This window comes from Diachasmimorpha longicaudata, chromosome 11, assembly GCF_034640455.1.
Source record: "Diachasmimorpha longicaudata isolate KC_UGA_2023 chromosome 11, iyDiaLong2, whole genome shotgun sequence".
Taxonomy (NCBI): Eukaryota; Metazoa; Arthropoda; class Insecta; order Hymenoptera; family Braconidae; genus Diachasmimorpha; species Diachasmimorpha longicaudata.
Window position 1 is genome coordinate 6,403,662 of NC_087235.1, and position 26,646 is coordinate 6,430,307.

General features: G+C 37.9%; 2 protein-coding genes across 9 annotated transcripts in view; one reads left to right on the forward strand and one right to left on the reverse strand.

Annotated features, from left to right (window-relative positions):
- LOC135167471 (protein bric-a-brac 2-like) overlaps positions 1–23,514 on the forward strand; it is a 249,644-nt gene extending 226,130 nt beyond the window's left edge. For 3 of the 7 annotated variants that reach the window (XM_064130703.1, XM_064130704.1, XM_064130705.1), the window contains 5 exons: positions 12,317–12,374; positions 15,939–16,119; positions 16,204–16,295; positions 17,054–17,281; positions 17,599–23,514. In XM_064130703.1, the coding sequence (XP_063986773.1) occupies positions 12,317–12,374; positions 15,939–16,119; positions 16,204–16,295; positions 17,054–17,281; positions 17,599–18,083 (1,044 nt within the window). In that variant the 3' untranslated portion in view covers positions 18,084–23,514. Of the gene's footprint in view, positions 1–12,316; positions 12,375–14,116; positions 15,647–15,938; positions 16,120–16,203; positions 16,296–17,053; positions 17,282–17,598 lie in introns of those variants that run through there. The other 4 variants (XM_064130707.1, XM_064130706.1, XM_064130708.1 and 1 more) reach the window with 4 other exon arrangements.
- Positions 23,230–26,587, reverse strand: LOC135167478 (nucleobindin-2). Of its 2 annotated transcripts, XM_064130719.1 has the most exons (5): positions 26,411–26,587; positions 25,753–25,890; positions 25,567–25,671; positions 25,215–25,433; positions 23,230–25,132 (listed from the first exon to the last, which is right to left on the reverse strand). In XM_064130719.1, exons 2-5 carry the CDS (start codon positions 25,873–25,875, stop codon positions 23,984–23,986), a joined length of 1,596 nt encoding a protein of 531 aa, XP_063986789.1. In that variant the 5' UTR covers positions 25,876–25,890; positions 26,411–26,587; the 3' UTR covers positions 23,230–23,983. The 2 variants fall into 2 exon arrangements, with proteins under 2 accessions (XP_063986789.1, XP_063986788.1); XM_064130718.1 differs by lacking the exon at positions 26,411–26,587 and having other exon boundaries at positions 25,753–26,293.
- Between the last annotated feature and the right edge of the window lie 59 nt (positions 26,588–26,646).

The following is a 26,646-nucleotide window of genomic DNA, read 5'->3' on the forward strand; positions in this document are numbered from 1 at the left end:
TCTTCAATCAAAAATTTCTTCAATCAATTCCACTCCTTTTTTTCACCCACCCTCCTGTCGTTCTGAAGTCATTATAGACGGAATCGATACAGAGTATCCACGGGAGAACAGTCACGTTTCCATTTTATTCGAGGCGCGATATAAATTAATTTCCCCCTTTTTTTACTCCAATTTTTTTTTATCATTCTCTCTCGTTCCTCTTTGTTGTTTTCTATCCTCTCGCTTTCTCGTTCTGTTTCACTGCAATTTCTTCTGGTCCTCCCGATGAATCCCACTCGCCCCTCGAGCTTTTCTTTTTTCCCTCCCCTCCTCCAACTCGACCCCTAACTCTTTCCATTTTTTTTCCCACCTACCCCCACGGGCAAATCAAAGGCCCCGCAAACGAGACAAATTGGTATTCGAACGAAATCCAATAAAATATAGAAAGCATACCAGCGGTGAACGGGTGAGGGGGGTGAGAGGGGGGCCAACGGTTTTGTCCAAGTGATGGTAACAGAAAGGACGCGAAATAAAACGTAAAAATTGTGGAAAATAATAAAAACGAGCAAAAAAAAACAGAAAATGGAAAACAAGAGGGGGTGGGCAGGGGTGGCTATGAGTACCCAAATGGTGGAAAAACTTTTGATTGCACTATTCGTCAAATGTACAGGACCTATGTATTATTTGGTGGGTTGAAAAAAAATTGTTTGATTCCAAATAATTTCCCATTTCAATTTTTTTTTTGTTCTCGTCCAAACACAGACAAATAAAAAGTGTCAGTTTTCCGGTTAAAATGCAGAGGGCAATTTTCAGCGTGAATGCATACAATGAATTTTCCTTGGAGTTGAGCAAAAGAGATGGAAGAGGGGTGGTGAGGTAGTAGAGTAGAAGGGGGAGGGGCTGAAAGAGGGGGCAAAGGCCGACAATATTTCATTCGATATTGCACTCCGGCATTATTTCTCTATTTCTACACTACCCGCTCTCACTTGCACCCCGCAGTTACCCCGCCAAAGCTCTTTCAACCTCGAGGAAAATAAATTGTTTAATTTATATTAAAGAATAAATAGAGCCCCGGGTGCGCCGACGGCTCCCAGAAATATTACTTTTAATATTAGCATTCGCTCCATCCTTTCTCATTCTTTCATTCCCCATGTTCCCCCCTCCTTCCACCCCGTCATCCCACCACCTCTCGTCCCTCTCCCGCTCGTCCAATGCTCGTTTTTCCTTTTCTTACTTAACGTCATGCGAAAATAAAAGAGCTACTCGTGCAAATACATTGCCCGGAGTAGTGAAAAGAATGAAACAATTTATCAAACATGTCGAACGTTAATATTAAAGGAATAAAAATAAAAAAAAAAAAGGCCACTGAGACAGACATTTTTCATGCATTCGAGAGGAGATTTGCGAGACACCCGAGACTTGAGGAGCATGGGCTTGCAATTTTTGTCTGATGTATCCTGAAACATTAATAAATAGCGACAGACATTTTGAATCTAGCGTAAAATGTAGGTTAACACCCCGTCTGCTCTGGCACTCGGGGAGCCACTGCTGGATGGAGAAGTATATACCATGTACTTTCTCACTCCGTCCAGCAGCCACCCTTCCCTCCCACCCTTCACTGTATTATGTACAGGGCCCCCGCGGAGAGAGAGAGAGAGGAGAGGAGGGGGGCAAATAGAGTGGAAGGGGGTGATAGCGAGCCAGATGAATGGCAAGACGGCGACGAATATTTCATGAGACGTATTAATATTACAGCATCTCATCTCATGGATGTATCGAGGTAACATAATGCAGGAACTATAGATAGCTTCTTATTAAACCAGCGACGGTGGCGCTTGTTGAGCAACGCTTTCCAAAACACATGCACTATGTATGTTTTCTCTGTTGAAGCCTTATCCCTTTCAGCTTGAGCGAGCATCCTTTATATGGACGATAGTAATTTTCATGGAAATTTCATGGGGCTTTGGGATGCATCCAGATAGATGCTCGATAGTTTTTACGGGAATGAGAATAATTTTCCTGCCCTCTGGCTTCAAAAATGCCAATGGGGAGAGAATTTTTTTTTTCGATAGAAGTGTCAACGTGGAATGAACAATTAAAAATAATTGTGGGGATTTATTTAATTTATAGTAGCGGGGGTATCGGCAGATGATGGAGAACATCGGCGAAATTAGTTTACAAATGTTACCGGGTCTGAACAAAAATATTTCAGACATTCTAATTACCCTATTTTGAAGTGATGAATGAGAATAGCTATCGATCTGGGAAAGAGTAAATTATCTTGGTAGTTTCATAGTAAATGCGGGTCATGACATCAACTCGTGGGGGAGGTGAATAAAGTGATACAATATTTATGTAAAATATTATAAATATCTTCATGAATTGTTGTTTCACTGGATCTCTGGGAATATGTGAAGAGCAAAACGTTCGATACTTTTTGCTCAGTTGAGAATAATTTTCATGCTCTTTGGCCCAGAAAATTTAGTATAAAATAGTGAAATTGAAATTGGCAAGGCTGAATTACATTTTCTATGAATTCGATGTATGGTTCTACATAAATTTTCTCAAGGATTTACATTTTAATGGAGTTCTTGATATCGGGGCGCTTGCATATTCGAGATCGAGCAAATTTTCTCGTCACGATATATATTAATCCTTGGTGTCCTAGTTTCAAGATGGGAAACTCGGTTAAATTCACTCGACGAGAATAAAACATTAAAATTTGACATGATATTCTGGAATAAATAACTTGGCCTCCTCGTTGCAATTTTCAAATTATCAATTGAAGTAACTGTTCTGCATGCTTTGCAAATTTTATCAATTGAAAAAAAAACAACTTGCCGACGTCATAGAGCGTATCGATTGCACGGAGAAGATATTTTTCCCTTGATGTCATGCTACTAATACATGCAAACGAAAACTTTGTGATTTACTTGGTACGAAAACTGAAATGGTAAATCCGCATGCGTGCGCGCACCCTCAGTTAAATATTGACATTGACTTAAGAGAAGATAAATAATCCCCACGCGATGTGCACCTTGATCCAACTGAGGATTACTTTGATTTACGGATCAAAAAATGTTTAATAGAGACACATTCGAAGGAAATATTTTTTACGTAAATTTTTTACTCACCGGTGAACGTCAATTGGACGTCTGCATATGAATCTTTGAGGAACATTTATAAATATTGAATTTTCAAGACGTATTTTCTGGGAAATGCGCTCGTTGCCTTGGGCCAACGATGAATAATGAAGAAGTAAAAAAAAAAAATACACGTGAAGGGTATAAAACATTCATTGGGAGTAATGTCAACCCTTTTATTCGAGAAGAGACTCAGGACTTACATGAATCGATTTGGCCGATACAATGGATGAATCATACTCTTTTAAATAATTCATGCAACAATGCTATTCTCATTTGCAAGTAATGGACGATATCGACTAAGTGACTTTGCAAATGTTGCCAAGTATGAACAATAATATTTTAGACGTGTTGAATAATTTATTCTAAACTAGGGAAAGAGTAGTTATCGGTGGGATCAAAACTACAATAATTTTGTTTTTCTGATTCTCAACAAGAGCTTCCTGCTTTTTCAAAATTAAGGTCCCACATTTCGTGTCGTAATCACGAGTGAAGAACCGCGTCCAAGCAGACAACTATCGATTTATGTAATTCACAGATAAACCATGTTCTACGAAGTAATTCATGTAGCAGTGCTGTCGTAATTCCCAAGTAATGAAAAATATCGGTAAAATAACTCCGCAAATAACCGTAGAAATCGACAAAAATATTCCCGGCATTGCGCCGTAATAAATTATATTAATTATCGGTCAGAAACCGCCGAAAATACTGCATCACTTCTCCTACAAGTGGATCCCATGAATTTGTCAAATTTCGGAAAAATGATTAGGTCCTCCCCTCATGCTTTAATCATTCGTCTGCAGTGCCACATATTTTCTATGTAATGAAATTCCTCGCGATGATGAATTTTATTAAAATCCCCCACCAGAATCAGGAAATCAATACAAGTCATTTGATTTCGTCACTGATGAGTTGGAAAATATTACCGAAGAACTTGTTAAAAATTCACGTCATCCCTTTTTATTTAAACCTAAGGGAAGGCTAATGAATTATATAAAGGGCTCATTAATTATGAATGAGGCATGAATTAATCAGTGGAATCGATCTCGATTCTTCTAGTACAGCTCTGAATACTTTATTCTATTATCTTAAATTCAGTACAGCTAAATATAATGCGGAAAGTACTGTCAACTGTTCGTCGTGAAATTTAAAAAGTTTACATCCAACACTCGTTTCTTGAACAATTCTTGCTATCGATTCAGCCCGATTTACATGCATGTTATGGACGAAGAAACTGTTCGTTCTAGAGTCAATTAATAATTAAGATGCTTAATAATTTGAGATCGATTCCTCGAGAAGGAGAGAAACAATAATAAAAGAAGTGAGCGAGAGAAAAGGCCACGCTGACCCAAAGTGTGCAACTATAACTGTGCCAGATGCCTGGAATATTCAATGTAACGACGTCAATCCAGTTTAATATAAATATTTTCGTGTAAAGAAAATTCACTTCGACTTGAGATAAAGAAAGAAATGAGAATTGAATTGTGACACGTGTAATAATAGTTTGTTGGGGATAACTGGGAGCCATTAATTATTGACGAATCATCTTTAATCCGATTAGGCTGTGCCTTCGATAGGAGAAGCACATCGACCTTTGTCTTTTATTGCTGACGTTATTTCTTTCCAGGTATAAACGTTCTTGTGAATATTGGAATATTGTGTACATCGAAAACAAGTTGCATGCCAGTTTAACTTTGAAAACAGCCTCCGATTGATGAATTATTCAATGATCGATTGAAGGTAACTTGAGGCACTGCACTTTGCAGGGGGTGAAGGCATATATTGGAAAATCCGGGGATAGGGCGCATGCACGCGACCAAAAATACGTGACATTTTTAATAATTCCGGAATATCGTCAATTCAATCCGGTGCAATCATCAATCGTATCCGGCATCCTCAGTGCAAACTAAGTTTTCGTTTAGCTAATCTTGTCTTCTCGGGCTATGATTAACTGCGCTTTTAGTCATTTTTGTTCATTGCGAGTCGACGATACTTCTGGGGTTTGCATTCTGTTGAATGATCTTGTTAAATTTGTAACGGATTAATAATTGGGATGAGAACTGCCTGCATTTTATACAGTAAAATGTGTGAAAAGTTCAGGTGAATTCGATGCTTGCCAAAATTGGCAGGATTTTTTGACAGTTCAATAGAAAATGTGATCGTCCTTCATCAAATGTCGTCTCTTGTTCTCTGATTAAATCCGCTGTCAGAACTTCCTCGCAATTCAAGCAATAGATGAATTGGAATTTTCAATGTTATGAATTTAAATTCAATCTATTCCTCAATTCACCTGAAATTAATTTCTCATTCCTCTTAAGAATTTACTGGAGGTCTCAATGCCACTTAGAATTTTCGAACTCGCTATGAAAATTCAAGAGCCTGTTTAAATAATTTCCGCGACCAATTCCCTGCCATTAAAAAAAATTCTAATACTCCAAACGTGAAATATTTCTCACGCTGGTTATTATAAAAATTATCCTTCAAAGGCTCAGCTAAATTTACAATAACCAATTTCCGTTCTCTTATGTCACGAAAAACTGATTTTTACCAACTATGTCTCTCCCGTCCAGGCGCCCAAAAATAAATGACATTCTCCTGAATAAATCCGTGATATCTGAATTCGACGGATCCCTCGACATTACCAAGCATTTTCATACGAATCTAAATCTTTATATTTTCACTCCCTTTTTACCGTGGAAACTGTAACATTGGTTATTTACGGAGCCAACTGACACCGCATAAAGAATTCTGATGACGCGAGAGAAAACCGAGGATTTATTTTTATAAGACGATACAAGAAATGGCAATGTCCATTTATAAAGACATTCGATTTTGAGAATATAGGAATCAGGGTCGGCCAGACGATGAAAAATTAATAAATCCCGCTACCTCAGGAATTCTAGATGCACCTGCGGTGCCATTCCAACAAACTAAATCCATCATCATTCGCTTCTGTTGCGCGTCGGCATGATTTTTCATTTCCTCAACTGGAAAGAAATAATTCTTCGATAGACTGGAGAAAATCGTGGTGCCTCGAGTTGAGATTGGATTAGAATAATTCTCGTGGTAAAGTCGACGGATCGAATTAATTTTCATTGAATTAATTCACCGGGCATTAATCCAATCGTACCTTCGGCTTGTGCGCGCGCTGGCTCAATCGATTTCGATTCAATCGACTCGGCATTCCCGCGATTTAAATTGAATCGTTTCACTCAAATCTCTCTTTTCCCCCTTCGTCTCTATCTTTAGTATTTCAATCCTCCTCCCCGCCTCCCCCTGCCACCAACAGCAACTGAATTACCTGTTTTTCCCCCCTTCCTGTTCTATATTCCTCCTGCTCTTTACCTTTTTACCTCCTTCACTCTTGAATTCTTAAGAGATCGATGCGGAAACGATATCTGCAAACAACTTAACTTGCAAACAAAATTAACCGAATTACAAGTGCACCACTTGCGAATAACTCCTGTCGGTCGGGGGTGGCGATGGGGGAGGAAGGGAAGGGTGGGCTCTGTTGGGCGTCGATAATTGTTCGATAGTAATTGAGGATTACGCTGTTGCTTCTCTTTTTATCCCTCAGTCCCTCCTCCACATTACTCGAGTGCCATCGGGCTTTATTCATCGAATTTATTTACGTATCGACTCTGAAAATAGCGCGTTACCATCATATACATTTATCAACACAACATATATAAACCGTTTGTTAAACTCTCATGGTGAGGATAATATGGTGTTTAAATATGCGCCGGATGTTTATTATGCCTTTGTATATCACTCCGTAAATTTAAGTTTATGGCCGACGCTCGTTCCCCATCGCCGAGGAAATAGGGAAACTCAATTCTTTCTAATTCCCCTATTTACGCAGTTTTATAACTTATGAGCGGTTAAATCGCAAAAATTATGAAGAAATAATGGCCACATGTCTCACGATCACCAATAAAAAGTCGGGAGTTTGAGAGAATCTTTTTTTCAGAATATTCCAGTATTTTTGTAAGATCTATCAAATTATTTTCCACCGGAAAACATTTCGCTTTATGATGACTTATTATGTAGTAAACTCCACGAGATCTTCGAGATAATTTTTATCTAATTTTTCACGAGACTATTTTATTGAATTCCAGTTTATTGATAACGGAAGATTGCGCGCCTGATAACGTCGGATGTTTGAATTATATTGCGTCATTTCCTTGGAATTTACTGTCAAATATCCCTGAGTTAATTAAATAATAGTTTTAGTTAATATTCCCTCCCTCTCCCACAAGTCCATATATTTTTTATTACGTCGATATTTTCTTCATATTCTATTTTCAGTTTTACCCAAAAAGCTAAGTTGCCTGGTAATTACCTTAGACCATTAATTGATGCAATTATTTGAATCCAAATACGGTTAATTGATAGAATTAATACTGTGTCGAATGGATATAGGATTTTCACTGGTTAGAGTCAATTTGGAATTCAATCAGAAAGTATATTTCTGGTAAATCAATGAATTTTGTTCACTGGTATAATTCACTTGAATTAATGTGCAAATATTTTCTCCCGCTACTAGAACCTCTTGGGGGTGAGGGGGGGCTGATCTATATATTGACCAAAACCACTTATTTTTTAATATGAGAATATTCCGTTACAAACATTTTCATCGAGACTTTGTTCATTATTTAAATTTCATTATATGTGTTATAACCCCGGCGAGCTAATGACTGATGTGAATTAAATTCGCATAATTGGATTATTCATCTCGAATATGCATTCCCCTAAAAATACCTAATTAATGTTAAATCACTGATTTTTATGTGAATTAATTATCGGGTATGAAAGGTTTATATAAATGTAAATGTTAATAACCCGAGCTGCATTTCACATTCAACTTAATTACATTTAATTATTTATATTTAATCCCAATTATAAATATCTCTCAAGTTATTCTCTCCCATTCCAAATGCATTTAACATAAATAATGCAAAAATGAACTGCAGCTGCTTAATATTAACCCATTAATTTTCCCCCCCATATTACCCATTTTTTATTCAACGGTTTATTTATCATAATATAATAAATACTAACGGTGTATTAATACATGCACACCACACACTCCTGAATCAGTAAAACTCCGATCGTAGTTGATTTAACCGCATATATTTAACACCGACATCCAGGAATAATTAATATTATTATTTACATTCAATCAAACGTGAATTTCCCGGTACTTGTTCCGTCCCACAGCAAATCTTGCGCCCAACCAGTACACAAACCCCTCCGGTATATCAATGCGGAAGGTACACGCTTCTAATACATAGTTCAGTACTCTATCTACATACGTGCCAGCCAACACCGGGGTCCTAACCCCTAGACTGAGTCCACAGTTTCCACCTATAGACCTCTCTCTCTCTCTCTCTCCCCCTCGTGCTCCCTCTCGCTGGCACGATTTCAGTCCTTTCGCCACCGGGTTTTCCAACCCTACAGCCTAAACCCGAGGTACCCCTCGACATTGCCCCTTACTATCCCAGCGAACACGACCGAACTAGATCGTGCGTGCACTCGACATCGCCCAGCTCCCAGTGCTTCCTCAACGTCGCACTCTATATGTTGCCAGTATGCATTCCTCATCGCTACCAACATCTATGCTCGACTCGTACGAAAGGACTTTGTATACTGTTGCTGGGTTGTAACTGCATGCAGTTACAGCACTGGCTCTGGACGTGGGGAGAGTCCCAGCGGTGCTTGTTGGAGGTAGTGATGTAGCCACGATGAACATTATTCAGGGGATAATCCCTTCCTTACCTCATCCTCCGGGGATCGATTGAGGTGGCTCAATTATCCGCGGGTGAGGTATTTAGGGGTTTCCAGGATTTTCAGGAGTTTTTTTTTCACTGAGTGAGGTGAACAATGATTTTGGATGGCTCTACTGCGGGAGGGGTTATTTTACCTGGACAAATGACTAATTATTGATTAAATTGATCTGAGCTTATATTTTCGGAAGTCAGCCTGAATTTATTTCTGCAAATTGTCTCGAATGCGAAAAACGAATCCAAACTGAGAAAATGAAAAAACCAAGGCTGTTAAAACCATATTCTTAACCGTTAAATTTCCCTCATATAAAAGCGATAAATCCAGATATTTTGCACAGTACCGATGCCACTTGTGATAATAAACATGAAAAGTATTTATAACGAGCCTTGTTTCCCACCCGAAAAGAGAGCCAAAGGGGCGTTTCACAAGGCGCTGTGAATACAAATAGTCGTTTCCGCTTCATTTAGCTGGATAAAAAGGCGAAAAAAAAAATCGTACGATCCTTCTCTTTCTTCTAATTTCCTACGCTCTTTTTGCTTTTTAATACCGCGAGAAAAGGCGGGGGAGTCGAGAGGATAAAGATAAAAACAAGAACGGATGAGTAATAAAGCAAAGGTTTTTCTTCGTACTCGAGGCTCTACGCTTGCTCAACTTATTTTCTTTAACTTGCACTCGAGTAGTCACTTGTCCTTAACAAAATCCACTTATTCACTGAATTCATGAAATAATTATTTCCAATCGCGTAATAACGTCTGGATGGAGAAGTGGAGTGAGCGCGACACTCGAGCGAAGATCCACTCGATCTAGATACCAGAGGGTGGCTTGTAAAGGGGGCAGAAATATATATTAAAACGGATGAGAGGTAAAAAAAAATCCAAAAGGAAATGCTCAATTTTTCTCTCCCCCCTATTCCCCGTTTTTTTTTTTATCCAATGGGTACGTACGCTGATGGAGAAATTAATTATTTCTACGTTTCCAGTGCACTTCTGTCATTGATAATTCATTAATTAACATTCGCGCTACTTTTTTTTTCCCTTCCTATAATCTTCGATCTTTTTTTATTCACGTAATAATTAATTGAAGGAAGTATTTCAATGAGAAATTAATGACAATTTTTTAATAATTACCCTGAAATCAAATTTTCCTCCCTTGAACTTTAGAATAAAAACATGTTAATGAATTTCCAAGGAAGCAGGGAAAAGAGTTCGCTCCGTTGCCCAGGATACGTATCCTCAGCTACGCGCAGTCTGGACGTTAATTTAGACGAATTTCATTAGAACAAACGAACTTTGCTAATCCACGGTAATCCGATTAGAAATTTGCCCCAGGGGTGCATCGCCAGGCGAACGACGAGAGCCAGAGTTGGGCGAGGATAACTCTTCCTCTTCTCATGCCACCCCACACCTCCTCAATGGTAAATCCGCCATTAGTAGCGCGAACGTTAGTCGTACTCGCCCTTGAAGCATTCCAATGTTGACTGAAATCCTGAAGTCTATGTGTCTTTCACGGCAAATATTTGGGAGTAATTGGTTCATTTTCCCTTTAATGCAGTCAGAAAAACATATTTTTCAATTACCTTAATTGTCATCATGTTACTATTTACTTATTTTTTCATTTTGAGATATTCCAACGTTCGGGGATTTTATCCTGAATTTTTAATCGATGGAGAGTTCAACCGGGATTTTTATTCATAAAAATCCGAAGAAAGATCCGAAATATATGCAAAATCAACAATGACAACAATTTAAGGGTAATTTATTGCCGATTTTCCACCCCATCCACAGCCGTCAGCCAAAAAACCGTCGTCTAGACGTACCGTGCATAGTAATCATCGTTCTTAGCAATCCCAAAAATGGGGCCCCAAGAGCCCACGGTACCATTCCCGGGTAATTTCGCAAAAAATAGGAGGAAGACACTAACCGTCATTGATGCACAACGCACACGCACCCAATATTTTCCCCGTCAAAACCACACAAAGAATTATTGAGTAGTAGCCAATTCTCCGAGTGGCCGCATATTCTGCTTTTTTTTCATCCCCATGCAAACAGTAACAAGGATAAAAAAGAAAGAGGGCGAAGGAAAGGAAAAAAAGAGAGACAAATGGAAGAGAGTAGAGGGGAGAGTATATAACACGTGCATTTTTCATCGTCTCGTGTCCCGAGAAACGCACACATACTCATTTTTTTTTCCTCTTTGCCTTCGTTTTTTCTATATCTTCTCCTCCTTTTTTCCGGGAGACGTGTACACGATGTACTTGACGTGGGCATTGACGAGAAAATTGCAGCAGCCACTCTCGTATTCCAGCCCATTTCTATTTTATATATACCACTTATTATTTCTATCCATTTTTTTCTCTCTCTCTCTCTCCTATCCAGCCCGGGGAAAATATGTACTGGCACTTTTGTTTCCCGGTATTATTGGATCTTAATGGGATTGTGAATTGCACCGACCAACCGAGAGGGAGCTGAAAAAATAGAGGGGAATTCTCATCAATCATTAGTGCCATAAATGTTCAATCAATTCTAAAAGAAGACGTTTGAGGAGGGAGGGACGACCTCCTGGTATTTTTCAGTCCAAAAACATTTCCACAGCATTGGAAGAAAAATATTAAAAATTACAATATCCATAGTGTGGACTGAAATTTTCCCTGGTTTTTATAAAACGATAAGTCCTTTTTAAAATTTCTCGCAGAGCCCTGAAGCGAGGAAAAATGGAAACGTCGAGGAAAAATTACCACCAAAGTTTACCCTTTTCATTCCGCTGTTGATAAACAATAACAATTTCTCAACAGATTTAAAAACCTCGAGAATGTAAATAACGAATGAAAGTTTCAATGAAGTGGATGAAAATGGGAGTTAGGCCAGAAGGAGAGTGCATCTGAGTAAATCCCTCGAAGACCCTCAAAAATTCATTTGGGAGAAGTCGGAGGGTAATACGAGGAAAACGTATTGCGTTCTGGAACAAAAAGTGCAGGGAAATAAACTTTCAAAATGAAGCAACTTTGCGTGTGTCTTTCCCCGTTATTTTTGTTCCCGGAAACGACGCACTCTTTTTTTTCTGCTGTTATTTTCCTCGCTATTCTGGATCCTGGAAAAAGCATCCACATATTACCAAAGTTGTTTCCCTCCTGGAGGCTTAGAGCTAATCATTCCGGGAGTAATTAACCCGGTGCTTGCCGGGTCTTAATGTACTTCTGAGCACTCACATCTTGAGATTTTGCTATTTTATTTATTCATCGCATTTGTTGATGACTCTCCAACAAGAGGTTCTACAACACATGAATAAAATCAGCTGAAAAATTGAAGACGCGAAACCCATTAAAAATTATTTCAAAATTACCTTCAATTAACAGATAAATAAATTTCTATGTAACAGTTTTCCTAACAATTGTTTTTTTTTTGTTTCAGGCCAAGTTATTGGAGTCTTCCCATGCTTGGCTCGGTGCCTCCACCTCCAATATATCAGGTGAGTGTTCCCTCAATTATCTCTAAAACCCCATTAATTGCATCGTTTTTATTTACCTCAAATGTTTACGAAATCCTGACCTTTCCGATGATTCAACTGACGATCGCTTGAATACCGATGATAGATCACATTTTGCTCCGGCGGTTATGCCCTCAGGGGGTCACGAGGGAGTCAGCAATGGTGAAGGGATGAAACAGGCAACACAACGATCACGATGATCGATACGGGAATCCTCGAATTGTCATTCCATTCAACGTTCACTCGTCTCCAGAGAAAAAAACTTCTGATTTCCCTGATTTCTCGGTTGCGCAGATAGAAATTTTTTAAGCGGTTTAACAATTGTTGTTTAATTTTCGAAGCTGTCAGTACAGAATCAAAGTGCCTCGATTTTAATTCATTTCTTGGAGGATTTTCACTGGAATTCTATTCTTTGCATTATTCATTGTCTCTCGAAACAGCAGATTTTTTTATCCCTCCGAGCTCTTTATGAAATTTTGCAACAAGAAAATTTATTAATATACGGTTTATTCAATGAAACGTCGTTACGGGCAATAATAAACCCATAGGAGTGCATTTCGCTTTAATTCAGAGGGCAATTTAGATAGAAACTCAAAGGTGTCGACGGGAGGTGAATTTTAATGGCATCTCTGATAACACGCGAGATTTTTATACACCGTCCGACGCAAAAACCGTGTCTGATTATGCACTCAAATCATCGTTAATTTTACACACTCACAACTGCGATGTTGCTTCATCACTTTTACGATCCTTTTTTTAATAATATTGACGGATTTCCACGGTTACAGAACAATTATTCCATTGGGTGTGAAATGAAAATAGAAAAACTCCGGGATTTTCCGGGGGAATAACAGGTGGCTTTCCATCCTTCATTTACGAAACTTTGTGATTTTTTTTTTTTCAACAACTGGATAAAATTTCAAGCACTTGAGTACCACTTGACACCACCACTTGTAGTTTCAGGGATTTTAATGGATGGGTGCAGTCTATTTTTTTCATGTTACATTTCTCGGGGGAACAAATTGTAATCGAGAACGAAAAGTTGATTATTTTCATTGCAAATTCCGCGAAACAATAGCATGTGAATTTTTGCACTTTTATCATCACGCGCGTGTTAAATCCCTCTCAAATTTATCCCCAATAATAATCAAATCACTGGGCATGATGGAGATGGATATCATCGTAATTAATTGATTGTTCAATTAATATGAAAGCCAAGAATATCTTCACCTGGACATTTTTAATTTTTTCTCGATCCTCACTGGATATCATTTTACTTTCTCAACTTTTTAATTTCCTGATTTCGAATTCATCATTCAATCTATCCATCCCGAAAAATAATCAAACGACTGAACTTGATAGAGATGGATTTATGGACGGGTTATAACGGTCGATCTTTCTTGTGAAATCGGGCATAAGGGTGGAACGTTGTAAACTGCGCTGGGCGTAAATCGTGGGGTATAAACGGCGTTAATTACTGGCGAGCGTGTGGGAGGGGGTGAGAGGGGGGTAGGGGGATAGGGAGGTTGTGTCAGAATGCAGATGATGGAAAAGGGGTATAAACTTCCACTCTCCGTCTGCCTCCGCATCACAAAAATTTTCCTAGGTCAAAAATCCTCCCGAAAGATGAAAAAAAAATATTGAAAAAGTATCAAATGAAGAGTAGACTAAAATTTCCTCATGCCTTTAGACAACAAGTCCCCAGTATTCGCTGTGTATTTTAGCTGAATATTCGAGCCTGCTGAAGCTGAAGGCACCGACTTGGACACGTCATGATCTTCAGGAAGCCATTGAGGCTGTTGTTACCCAAAAAATGCGATTCACACAAGCATCAACCAAGTATGGAATACCGAAAGGTACCCTTTACGACAACATCCTTGGAAAATCGAAGAGGATGATGGTACTTGAAGAGGCTGGACTAGACTCGAGCGAAGAAAGTGCGGTGCTTGAGTTCTGTTGTGACATTACTGTCAGCCCGTACAATCGAAGAACCAAGAAATCTCTGAATTCGATATTAAATTTCGTTGAAAAACTCAAAAGACGGAGAGATCCGGGATTCGCATTCACAGGATTATCTGGGTTTAGGTGGTGGTGGGCATTTTGTAAAAAACATTCCATTGTCTCGCTTTATTTTAACGATGAAAACGACAACGAGTAATGATATTAATATTTTATAAAATAGGTTCAATAGGAAACAGCAAAAAAACCACAGTGAGCATGGCACATCTTTCTGTAAAAATATTTCAAACAAAAAACGTTTGGATCAAATAAAAATTTATTTTATTCGAACGTTTTTTTTTATGTGAAACATTCCTACACAAGGTGTGTAAAACCCAGAGGTTCTTTTCTGCTGTGCAGTGATAGAAAAAAATCCAGTGCCTTCCTGCTGCCTTCCTACTCGTTTAAATAAGTAAATAAAAATTTGTAAATTATTATTTTAAAAAATTAGAGTAAAAATACATAACTTTAAAATATTCAAACTGCTCAATTTTAATCGTAACTAGACTCGTTAAATTCAACCATTCACTGTTATTACCTTTATCAACTCATTTTTATTTTATTGTAACAATATCAATTGCTCAAAGACATGTATTAAATATATTCTCCCCAATTTTTGTACATTCCCATTTGACTGTAGCGAGAATCGAAGAACATGTGGTGCTATTTCACTTCATTAGATCCAATAATGGCTTTTAAACGACGAGAAAAATAAAAGACAAAAAGCGCAATGCTCAATTTGGTGAGTTTAGAAAATTAACAAATGAAAAAACGTTTAAGTAGTTAATAAAAGCCTACTCGAGCAATTCTGGCATTTATTCGTTCCAAAGATAGAAGCAATTCGAATGGGCGTGCGTATGTGATTTCCGATTAATTGTATTAATCACCCAATAACTGAAACTATTAAATAATCATCGCGAATTGAGGCCATTGACGAGGGCAACGCCGGGCGCTCAAGTATTTTTCATCACAAATTCATGTCTTACATCACTGATGATATTTTTAGATTATTCATAACAGCTATGTAATATTTTTTCCTCCATTTTACTCTCAACTCTTTCACTCCCACTTTTTTTCCCCTCAATCATGCTTGGATGATGTGTTTTATCATTCTGCGATCCATCGATTGATGAATTATTTAAGTTATTGCGTAAGTCGTTCATTGTTGAGTATAAAAACATAGCTGTGTTAAAATTTTAGCCGTTTTTTTTTGTAACTATTGTATCACTTGAAGAATACAATGTGTTGACCCTCAATTAACCCAATTATATATATTTTTTTCTCTCCTTAATTTATTGGAATTAATTGCTCACGTTTTGTTGGTTTTATTTTCAGATGAGTATCGTCGGAAGGTATAAAAAAATCCATAACAACAAATAGTCTAATTTATCATTATTTATGGGGTACTGTGGGAATTGTCTTATCACTGATTTATCCTCTAATTACATCATCAATTTTCGCTTCTCATATTACTCGTGGAATTGAGAGCATTCTTCTAATGGCATTTTTCCCCCGTTTTTTTTCTTATCCCACGGGGGGATGTTTCAGCAGACAGCTACCAGTATCAGCTACAGTCGCTCTGGCAAAAATGCTGGAATACGAATTCCGGACTTGTTCATAATCTACGCTTTCGGGAACGTGGGCCCTTGAAATCTTGGAGGCCTGAGACCATGGCTGAGGCGATCTTCAGTGTTTTGAAGGAGGGACTTTCATTGAGTCAAGCAGCCAGGTAATTAAATTAATTATGGAAAACAATGTCAAAGAATACGTAACTCGAATTTTCTGCTAATTTTGATTTCTCGTCTTTTTTCAGAAAATACGATATTCCATACCCAACATTTGTCTTGTACGCGAATCGCGTGCACAACATGCTAGGACCGAGCTCCGATGGCGGGGCCGGTGAGTGTTAGTTGCAATTTTCCAGTTTTTTTTATTAACAAAAACTAAAAATAACAATAAATAACTATTTGATGATGCAATTGCACTCGCGGGAGTAACAATCACTGAGTGAATACATTCATAAAACTCAACCGCTAAAACCAATTGCCCACTGATAATAGTGGTGAATATTCCATAACCGAGTGTGAAAGAGTCAATGGAATATCCCGTACTAGCCAAACCTATGGAGTGTGCATTTGAATTTAGTTGCGCTCGTAAAAGACGCAATTACAAACGCACTGGAGCTCGTTTGTTGGACGCATTAGGGCGAGCCGTAGTGTTTTCTCCCAGCTACACCGTTTGACGGCACATTGTGTTAACGTCAGGGGTCGCTTTAATTCGTTATTTTATTGTTCGGGAGAGCAGAGTACGTTAATAGCGTTGACAAAATTTTCCCATCCTCTTTGGTGCTAATATTCGTGAAAAATTTACTCGATGGGCGGTTGCATTAGTGCATGCGAAGAACTATCACTGTTGGAATTTTTTCAATTGAAATTTCAGATTATTCTGCCGATTTTCAGCGATTTTTTAATCGCGATAAATAAAAATCAATCCTCTTTCGAGGAAATTCCCACGTTTTTTACCCAGAGGCTAAAATAATATCATTGTAGAGTTCATATTCACTTACCCCGAGTTGGCAGTTTCGTCATCGAAATAGCAAGTGATGATAGCGTTCAATGTGTCAATTTCAACTGAATAATTTGGATTCTTTCCCCACTAATCAGATCTACGGCCAAAGGGACGAGGAAGACCCCAGAGGATTCTCCTGGGTGTGTGGCCGGACGAGCACATCCGCGGTGTTATCAGGGCCGTTGTATTCCGTGACGGCTCCATCGTCAAGGACGAGCCAAATCCAATGTATCCAAGCCTAGCGAATTACGCGTGCAATGGGCCAGAGGGGGCGGTGAGCCCTGGTGCTGCTGCGGCTGCTGCGGTTGCCGCGGTCGCCCAAGGTAATTGCCAACGATATTTTCCCTCAAAACCCAAACTCTCGCCCCAGAACCTCTTTGCTACTCTGATAAATATCGAAATACCGAGTCAACGCCTGCGACAGTGTCCAAGATGTACCGTTTTGTTGTTGAAAACATTTTTTACTGACAATTTTGTGTCTTTGATTGCTCAAAAATGGAATTTAGTGAAATAAATTCATAAACCTCGACAACTTTAGCTCAATAGTATCAGGAAAATGAAAAGAAATCCAGACATTTGCAATAAATCCCCGATTTTTTTTGTTTTTCCCAAAAATATCTTATGTTTCCCCAAATTGCAGGTCTGCGGCACCAAATGTGCAGCATGGTAGCAGCAGCACAATCCCACCAGCACGACATGATAGCCACAAATCTCTCCACAAACTTCCAAACAGCTGTTCAAGTCAGCCAGCATCATCTGAACAACAACAGTGGTTCGAGTAACAACAACAATAATACAAACAGCAACAACCGTAATTCCCCGTTAATCCTGGGGCTGCCGAGTCCTGGCTCGGGTGGTCCACCAGAGAGTCCCATGGAGGGCAGTCCACTCGCCAGCCCCCTCGCACCACTGATGGATCCAGCCCACATCCCCAGCAGCGTTGAAGTGGGCATTGGGGTCAGTGGCATGACATACAAGCCCCAGCGCAGCTACGTCAGCCCCAGACCGGAGAATATATTCCAGGAGGATATCTCAGACCTCGTGAAGAGTTCCCACGGGCACAAGGACAAGGACAAAGTGCCAGTTAAACTCGAGCCCTTGACTGATTCCAGGAGTGAGCAGTAATTCTTCTTTTTTTCCATTCAACAATCGAAGAAAAATTCACATTTTGGTTCTCACGGAAAATTTTATGAGGCTCAATCTCAATTGTTACATTTCTCTCCTGCAAGGGAACGAAGTATTTGTAATTAAGGGAATGGGTGAGGGAGCATGTAATTGTTGAGAGTCCTAAAATTATTTCGAGAGTGGGATAACACGGGAGAACACGAAAAAATCAAAAGAATATTACGAGCACTGTAAAGAGTTATTTGTCTCGTAGCCCTCGAGTGTTTGAGTCACATTAATGTGACACTGAATGGAGTACTTGGGGATTAAGTTATAAATGAGATAGTGGAACAAAATATAATGGGTAACGTGAAGTAGAGTGGAGATGTGGTCTTAGGATTATAAAATTTTAGTCGTCGATTACCGAATTTTGCGCCAAAATTATCCCGAATGAAAATACACAACATAATATCGATTAGTTCTTCGTCAGTAAGATGGGGAAAATTTTTGTGGAAATCGTACTCAAGATAATTTATATGTACGCAATACGGATTATATGTTAATGCCAAATGTATAATAGTTTGATGAGGATCGGTTGCATGCTATAGGGAAATTTTCCTTGGTTTTTTATGTGAAAATCATTTGATGGTCACTTTAATTTTTCGGCTGAACACACGTCGAAATAATTTTTCGAATTAACGATGGAAAAATAAAATGCAAATTTTTAGTTCTTTGCATTAAAATGACGGTGCAGTTATTGTCATTTTCTAGTCAATCGAACGTCCACGCATATTTATTGTGATTATTTTTTTTTCACATTTCGACAAGTGTTGAGCCTGCGAACACCAACAGGAGATACTTCAACTTTTCGGATTTTCTCTCGAACAATAAATGTGGCCATTTTTTAAATGACACTACTTAAAATGATAGAAGAAATGTACAAAATTGGTCACTTGTCTTCATCTTATCGGGGGATGAAGTCAAAAAAGAGGAAAGCATTAAAAATTTAATGAAGATGAAGACTTCGTGGTGGGAATACGTGAAATTATATTGAAAGGTGCAACAACTCGACAAGTTTTTGAAAAAAAGAGTCGAATTATTTAAGTAATGATTGCCTTCCTGCCATATTTGGGGTATGCCAAGTATAAAAATTATAAGATTTAGGTATTTAAAAAAAGGGAAAAAAATGTTTATGGAAAAAAAATTTGAAAGAAAGAACGTAGACTGGATCTTTGAGGAAATTGGAGAGTATTCGATTCATCCGAGTGTGCGAGTGAATGCTGAAAATAAAGGTGAGAATTTCTGACTGTTGTGATGGATGAGAGCTTGCCTTTCTTCGTTTATTCGAGAGATCGTGCTATTTTTCAAAATTGTAAAGAAAAAAAAGATAAATTTTGCCGTGCGTTATTTCGGCCAATGGGACCCTGGGATTCTCGATTCAGAAAAAAACCCCATCCCCTTGGGAATTTCTCTAGTGTAAAAATAAAAAAAAACAATTCGAAGTGGCCTTCGTAAAAAAGAAAAACAAATCTCCATGAGAATCTTGTTTTTTGGCTTTCTTTCCAATGTTGTAGATTTTTTTGTCCAGGAATTGATAAAAGAAAGTTCTCGCGCGTCTCGGTCGTTTTTTAACGTTTTCTTGATAAATACTGGCGTCGAAATTAGTTCAGTACTATTATTATCTCATCCAATATCATCAATAGTATTTTCTCTGTAGAATTCACTCATCAATTGTTTTAGTCAACTTTTCCTTCAAATCTCAGCAATAAAAAACCTTCTCAGCGTTATTTTTTTCAATTTCCTTTAAGCATCTCAAGTTGTTTTGCAATAACTGAACTAATTTGACGCTGAGACAAGTGATAACGAGTCAAATTCGTTCTAATTAGCACGACGGTGATTAATATTAAAAAATGATATTCTTGATACAAACATTTTTGTGCGAAAATTACAAAAAAGAAAAGAGTAAAAATTACTATAAAAAAATGAACGATCAATGAGGAAATTTTGCGTTACCATCTAAATAAGAAAACGTAATAAAAAATCCCACGGGCCGTTCGTCGTCCTGTTGATATCGTATACGTATTAAAAAATAATTCCTGAACTTTCTTATTTCCGACGAGTCGCTTTAAAAATTCCTGAAGCGGAGAAAATGGATACGGTTTTTACAATCTAGGCTTAAATGTGTTCAGAGTGAACTTTCAGATGAACCGAAAAGAACAAACAAATTTTAAACTAACACGACAAAAATCGCGAGACCGAGAGCAAGCGAGTGTGCGAAAGTTTTTGAAAGATTGAGACGTGAGAAAAATAAAATTAAATATTGTATAAAAAAAAAGTAGTAAGTGCCTTCCAAAAGAAAAAAAAATTGTTTAAAGAGTCCCGTAGATCGTGACCAGTTGTAAGTGAAGAGAAAAGAAATTCAAAATTTCGTGGTTTAAAAATCTCAAAGTAACACTTTCAGGAATTAAAAGAAAAAAGAAATTGGTAACTGCAATGTGTCGATGAAGAAAAAAAATACTAAAAATAACCAGCGTGTTTGTGAATTGAGTGTATGGTATTAAAAATGAAAAAAAAGCTGATGAGAAAAGTCGCCTGTCGTGCAAACGCCGGGAACACCTCAAATGCCTGCCCGTTAGCATTTGCACGTCACGCGTTTTTATAAAAACTCCGAAGAAACAATAATTAAATTCCGTTTGGATCGATCCACCACCGGTAATACCCTGAATGGCATGTCTGTAGGAAGTTGAACTTGTTTTTTTTTCCTCCATTTATCGAAACGATATGAGAATGAGAATTTTTAAAAATAAATAAATGAAAACGTGAGAATAAATTTAGAAAAGACGGTGAAAGAAAAATCCTTCGTTTCCACATTTTGATATATCCGTGAAGAAGAAAGAAATAAACAAAAAAAAATACATAAATACCTATATTACATACTTAACGTGTAAGTGAAGAAAAAGAAAAAAAACACAAAAAGTATCTAGTACGCTAATATTGATATAGTGAACATGAAATGATTATATAAAGGATATAAATATTTATTATATATAAATTGATATATGTATATCGATACGGTTGCTGCTGGGGTGCATTTACCAAAAAAATCACAAGAAAGAAAAATTACGAGAACAATTAAGTAAATTTACCTTTGATTTACAAGACGATCCTCTAGACTAGCTAACGGAAATCACGGGGTCTTGGTGGTAGGACGCAATCAATAGGAATTTCGCGAAAGATATAAATTCAGATGCAGGATTTCACGAGCAGGTTTTTGGAGAACGCCCATTCGTTTGAATAGAAGACAAAGAAATTATTATTGAAATGAGACCCGATATCAAAGCTAATTAATTATACAATCATCACTTCACACCGCAATAACTAGAATCATACTAAACAATCCTTCATTTCTCAGAAATGATAAAGCAATGAACGAGTGTAAAGACAATTGACACAAAGAGCGACAGAATTCCCATTCAATTATCGATTGAAATTCGATGAAGAACGAAAAAAAAAATGAATTGTACATGACAGGCGATGACGATGAAGGACAGAGTCTACAGAATAAACCGAACAAACTGCAACTGCTTCTTTTGCCCCGCTACAATAAAAACTACAGTTGAGAGGTAGTGAATAAAAATAGTTGAATTCCTAGGTGACCAGGGAAAACTCGTTAGTGATTTTTCAAGTTAGAGTTCACATTATTTGGTCTCAATTCATGATAGCACCCGATGCAATAGAACAGTATAACAAGCTACATCCAACAATCCTCACAGTAAATAAATGAAAACAAATCCGGAGTAACAAATGAGGATATTCACGCGCAAAAGAGCATAGGTAATAACAAAAAAAAGTTGATAAAACGCCAAGCAAGTGTTTTGTGCAAGAGTTGTAAATATGAAAGATGCAGCATCGCACGGCAGGTTCAATAAATGTATTATTGTATTCAATTGAATTGTATTTATAATTACTTATGATTTATCCCGAAGCATTTGAAAAAAATGTGCTTCGACGTTTGAATTTATTATCCGTTAATTTCAATTACCCCCGTGGGCCAAGTGTATTTATCCGACATTTAATTTTCGATTTATGTTTACGAAAATAGTTGAATATAGCGGTGTAATAGTCGAATAGTGATAGTGGAATTATCGTGAAAAATAATCGGTCGATGGCTCGGGGAAAATCATCAATAACTGTATAGATCATTCTTTAATTTATTCCGTTGAATGTATGTCCCTGCACTGAGAGCTTATGATCATATCGAGTGCAATTATATTAAACAGTGGTAATGGGAAGATGAATCCCTCGACTGTGAGTTAATTAAGCTCTCGGCGTAATCAAAAGAGTAACGATAGTTTAAATGTTTTAATTTTATATTGCAACATATCTCGTGTTGCGAACTCGAGAATATTCCGTTTTACGATAGATAGACGAATTTGTTATTTAAATTTCTATTTTATCGATTTAATTGTCCCCGACTGGACATTTTATAGGGATAATTATTCGATATTTTTTTAATACTAAATAAGTATGATAGTGTACTTTCAGTTTCTGCGAAGCGAAGCGAAGACCCGAACAATTGCATGATGAAAAAAAAACATAAGGTCATGGTAAATGAAAATTCACTGTTGAATGAGAGATGAAAACTCCCCCGTCCCCCCTTCCCATCCCACCACCCCCGCCCCTCCAAAAAAAATGCTGTTGAACTTTTATTTATTATCCGAAGTGAAGAAAAATGTAGATGTTAAGAATGACGTTCTACCGAAATATGCTAGACTTATAAATACACCCTTATATATAATGAATTAAGCGTACATTACCTACCTACCTTAATCCGTCGTTGACTACGGATGAGGATGAAATAAAAGAAAAATATGGAAACAAAAACAGAAAAAAATCACGCAATCATACATTTAAGTTGCTACTTGGCACGTATACCTAAGTAATATTACTAACATAAACAGTATGCAATAATAATAAATATGAGGAGAAAAAAAATATAATTGAAATATGAATTTGTTATTTCATTACCTTGACTCCCTGGCTGCAATCTTCCGCCTTTCCTCCATTATTTGCAATAATTCCACTCATAAAGTATTTAATCGACACTCACTCCTGACTGTTATTTGTTACAATTTACTGACTTCATTCGAAAATATAAGAAATTGAATTGATCAGAACTTTACAATTTTTTTATTCGCCACTCAATATACAAATTGAAATATCTTCATTCTATTGTTATAGAGAAGAATACAATGAAATAATTGCCAAACTAAACAGAATATGAAATTTACAATTTCTGAACTGATATCGGTATAAATATAAATAATTATTAGAAAAAATAGTCCGATATTTGAAATGTAAAATGGTCAATGGCAAATCGTATGCTCGTTTCCCGAAATACAATCCGCAAATGCTTTTATTCTATTTTTACAACAAAAAAATGCAAAAAACATTCACGAAACTTCGAAATACATTCAGACAATCCCAGAAACATAGGACATGCTTCGGGAATTTCCTATTGAATATTAAATATACCATTTCACAAATTATCCCAGAGAAAGTATTTCATCTTTTCAAAATGTGAATAATCTCCGCAGAGCATCAATTAAATACCTAAATCGAGAATGCAATAGACACTTTATTTATGCGCATATCCCGGACAATTCCATTGGGGTTTTGCATAGAATCTTTTTAGTATTCCATATCAAAGTCGAAAGAAAAATATTAGACGTTTTATTTTGTACGGTAAAAAAAAATAAAGTAATTGGAGGTGATCAGAAGGATTTCGCTACGTCGCGCCAAATCGCCCAACATCTTTTTTCAACCTGAAAAGGTAGATATCTAATATTTTTCACAGAAATTTTAATTTTTTTCCCAATCAAAATTATGCAACAACCCAATCATTCAATGAAGCTATGCCTTCACGCATGAACGACATTGGGGGATCCATTATGAACAGGATTAACCGGCTGAGGCGGTTGCTGCGTCGGGATATTCTGGACTTGACCTGGTTGATGCTGTTGATTCACAGCTGGAACATTTTCCTGGTGGATTTGGTTATTGACAACGGGTTGTTGAGCTACATTCGGTGGGACCTGTACACTTGGAACCTGATGAAGCGGCAATTGCTGTGGAGGTGGTTGATATTGTTGTTGGACCGGTTGCTGAGGAATTGGAATCTGGCCCTGGGCCGGAACTGGCTGTTGATTGTGGACCGGCACCTGCTGCTGCTGAAGAGGAACTTGTCCCTGATATTGCTGCTGCACAGGCACCTGTCCCTGGTATTGCTGGTGTTGAAGAGGCACCTGCCCCTGGTACTGCTGATGTTGAACAGGGACCTGACCCTGATATTGCGGTGGATAGGCTGGTGGTACTTGCCCCTGATGATGGAGTTGACTGGGATCGACGTGTTGTGGTGGGAACTGTCCTTGGTGTCCAACATCAGGATATGGTGGTCTCAATCCTTGAGCAGCCATCCTTTGCATTTCCTGTTGTTTCTGTAACTGATAAGCATCGTACTCCTGCTGTGAATAATGTTCCTGTTTATCCAGGCCTTCCCAGCCAGGATCCTCCTGGAAGTTCTTTTTCTTCGTTAGCCCGAGGAACTCATTATAGTCAATGAGCCCATCTTGATTGGTATCAGCTTCAGCAAACATGTGCTCCCTCATGCGCTCCATGTCCTCCTGACGTTCTCGAATATCGTCTTCGGGGTTGTCGTTATACATTTTATCTAATTCCTTCACGAAAAGAGCTTCAACTTCGTACTGATCCCAGTAGCCGTCTCCATCGAGATCGTGCATGTAGAAGAAGGTTTTTGGGTTGAACTCTTCATCCGTCATATGGTCTTGCTTCTCCCAGACCTCCTCCAGCTGTTGTTTACTACCAGGATGGTGGAGTGGCTGATGTTTTTTATGTTTCTCCTTCATTGCTTCTAATTCGGCAGCATATTTCTTCTTCTCCTCTTCATTCAAGGTCTTCATTTTCTCTTCCTCCTCGAATTTTTTCTCCATCTCGTATTCTTTAAACTCCTGCTTACGTCTTCTGTCAGCCTCAGCCAAATCTTCATTAGTCTTTAAATGAAAAAAATTAAAGAAAAATACAGAATTGAATAAGAATTATTATGGCAGCAATCATGCCAGACTAAAATAATACCTTTTGGATCAATTTTTTCAAATCTTGGATCTCGAATGTATGTTGATTGGTCTGATCAATGTGAGGAGCATGAGGAGGAGTGGAGTCATGTGACTCTCCAAGTTGTCGTTTCCTGTGATGTAGCTCTTTCAATCTTTCCAACTCAGTTCTCTTCAGTTCGTCCAACGTTGTTCGCACCCGGTGATTCACGAACTCCAATTCTTTAGCTATCTTTCCTGACTGATGTCATAAAAAGAAATTTAAAAACTCAGCCCAGTCCACAATTAAATAATGAAAAAAATGGGGCAAAATGAAAACGTTCATTGATATTAGCAAAATTTCAATATTTCGGGAACATTATTTCACTACTAACCCGTATGTAATTTTCATCTGCCTTCTCAAGCTTATTGCGGAAGTGAGTATCCTGTTCCAAAGCACTCACGACTTCCTGGAGGTATCGGTCATACTCCAAACCCAGCTGGGAGAGAAAAATCCGCATTACTCGGTCAATATCCTTAGCAAGAACAATTCATTCTCAATGAATTCAAGGAATACGTACCGCATCCTTCGGCGTTTCATGAACTTCATTATTATTCTCGCTTTCTTGAGTCTTGGTAACTGGAGGAGCAACAATTTGCTGCGCCAGTAGCAAAAATATGCTCAGTAAGAGTAATCGACGCATTTCACCAATAAATATCTGGGAAATAGAACACTTCATGAAGATCATTCGTTGGATTTTCGACGAGATGACGGAGATAAAGTGACTCCGATATAGTCCACCACCAATTCTTATTGAATATGTCACTTATTAGTCCGAGGAAATCGCGATATTTAATGAAACCAGCCAATTGCTGTGAACCACACAGGGGGCGAGCTGATGTTGAAACGTTGTATAAACAGTACGAAATGACACGTATGTCGCATTAATTTGATTTCTTTGGCGATGTATATTTGTTCATTAACACAAACACGTTTGTGATTTTATCAGCGGGAATGCGAATCAAAATTGATGATGATATTCAGTAAACAAGGAAAGTTATGGAAAAATGTCAATAAGTTGAAAACTGTAGAGTCAAATTTTTGTAATCTGTCGTCAATTTTGACAGGTTTTTCAAGCTTTAAAATGACATGTCAATTATAGTAATCCCTTCATTAAGAGGCAAACGATGGGGGAATTCACAGAAAATATGATCATTATTTAGATCCTTATCACTCACCTTTTCTTATCACAAGATGTTGATCGATCGGGGAAGGCCCCAGAGTAATACGGATGAACTTCACACAATACACACGCGGCAATAATTTTTCGTCTCCTTATTAACTGATTAAATTGAATAGAAGACAAGTGTTTTGGAAAGTTGTGACGTGTTTCCTTATTGGGTTAGTAGTTATAACTCGCGAATGCACTCTAGCGCCACCCTCCTGCGGATCTAGGGATTTTTCCTAGGGATAT

What these genes read in the sequence shown, in the direction of transcription:
- LOC135167478 (XM_064130718.1), bottom strand. Translation starts at nt 25,920, where the DNA reads ATGATCTTCATGAAGTGTTCTATTTCCCAGATATTTATTGGTGAAATG. An exon ending in ATGAAACGCCGAAGGATGCG is followed by an intron (nt 25,672 to 25,752) that starts GTACGTATTCCT and finishes TTTCTCTCCCAG; the next exon opens with CTGGGTTTGGAGTATGACCG. An exon ending in CAGATGAAAATTACATACGG is followed by an intron (nt 25,434 to 25,566) that starts GTTAGTAGTGAA and finishes TTATGACATCAG; the next exon opens with TCAGGAAAGATAGCTAAAGA.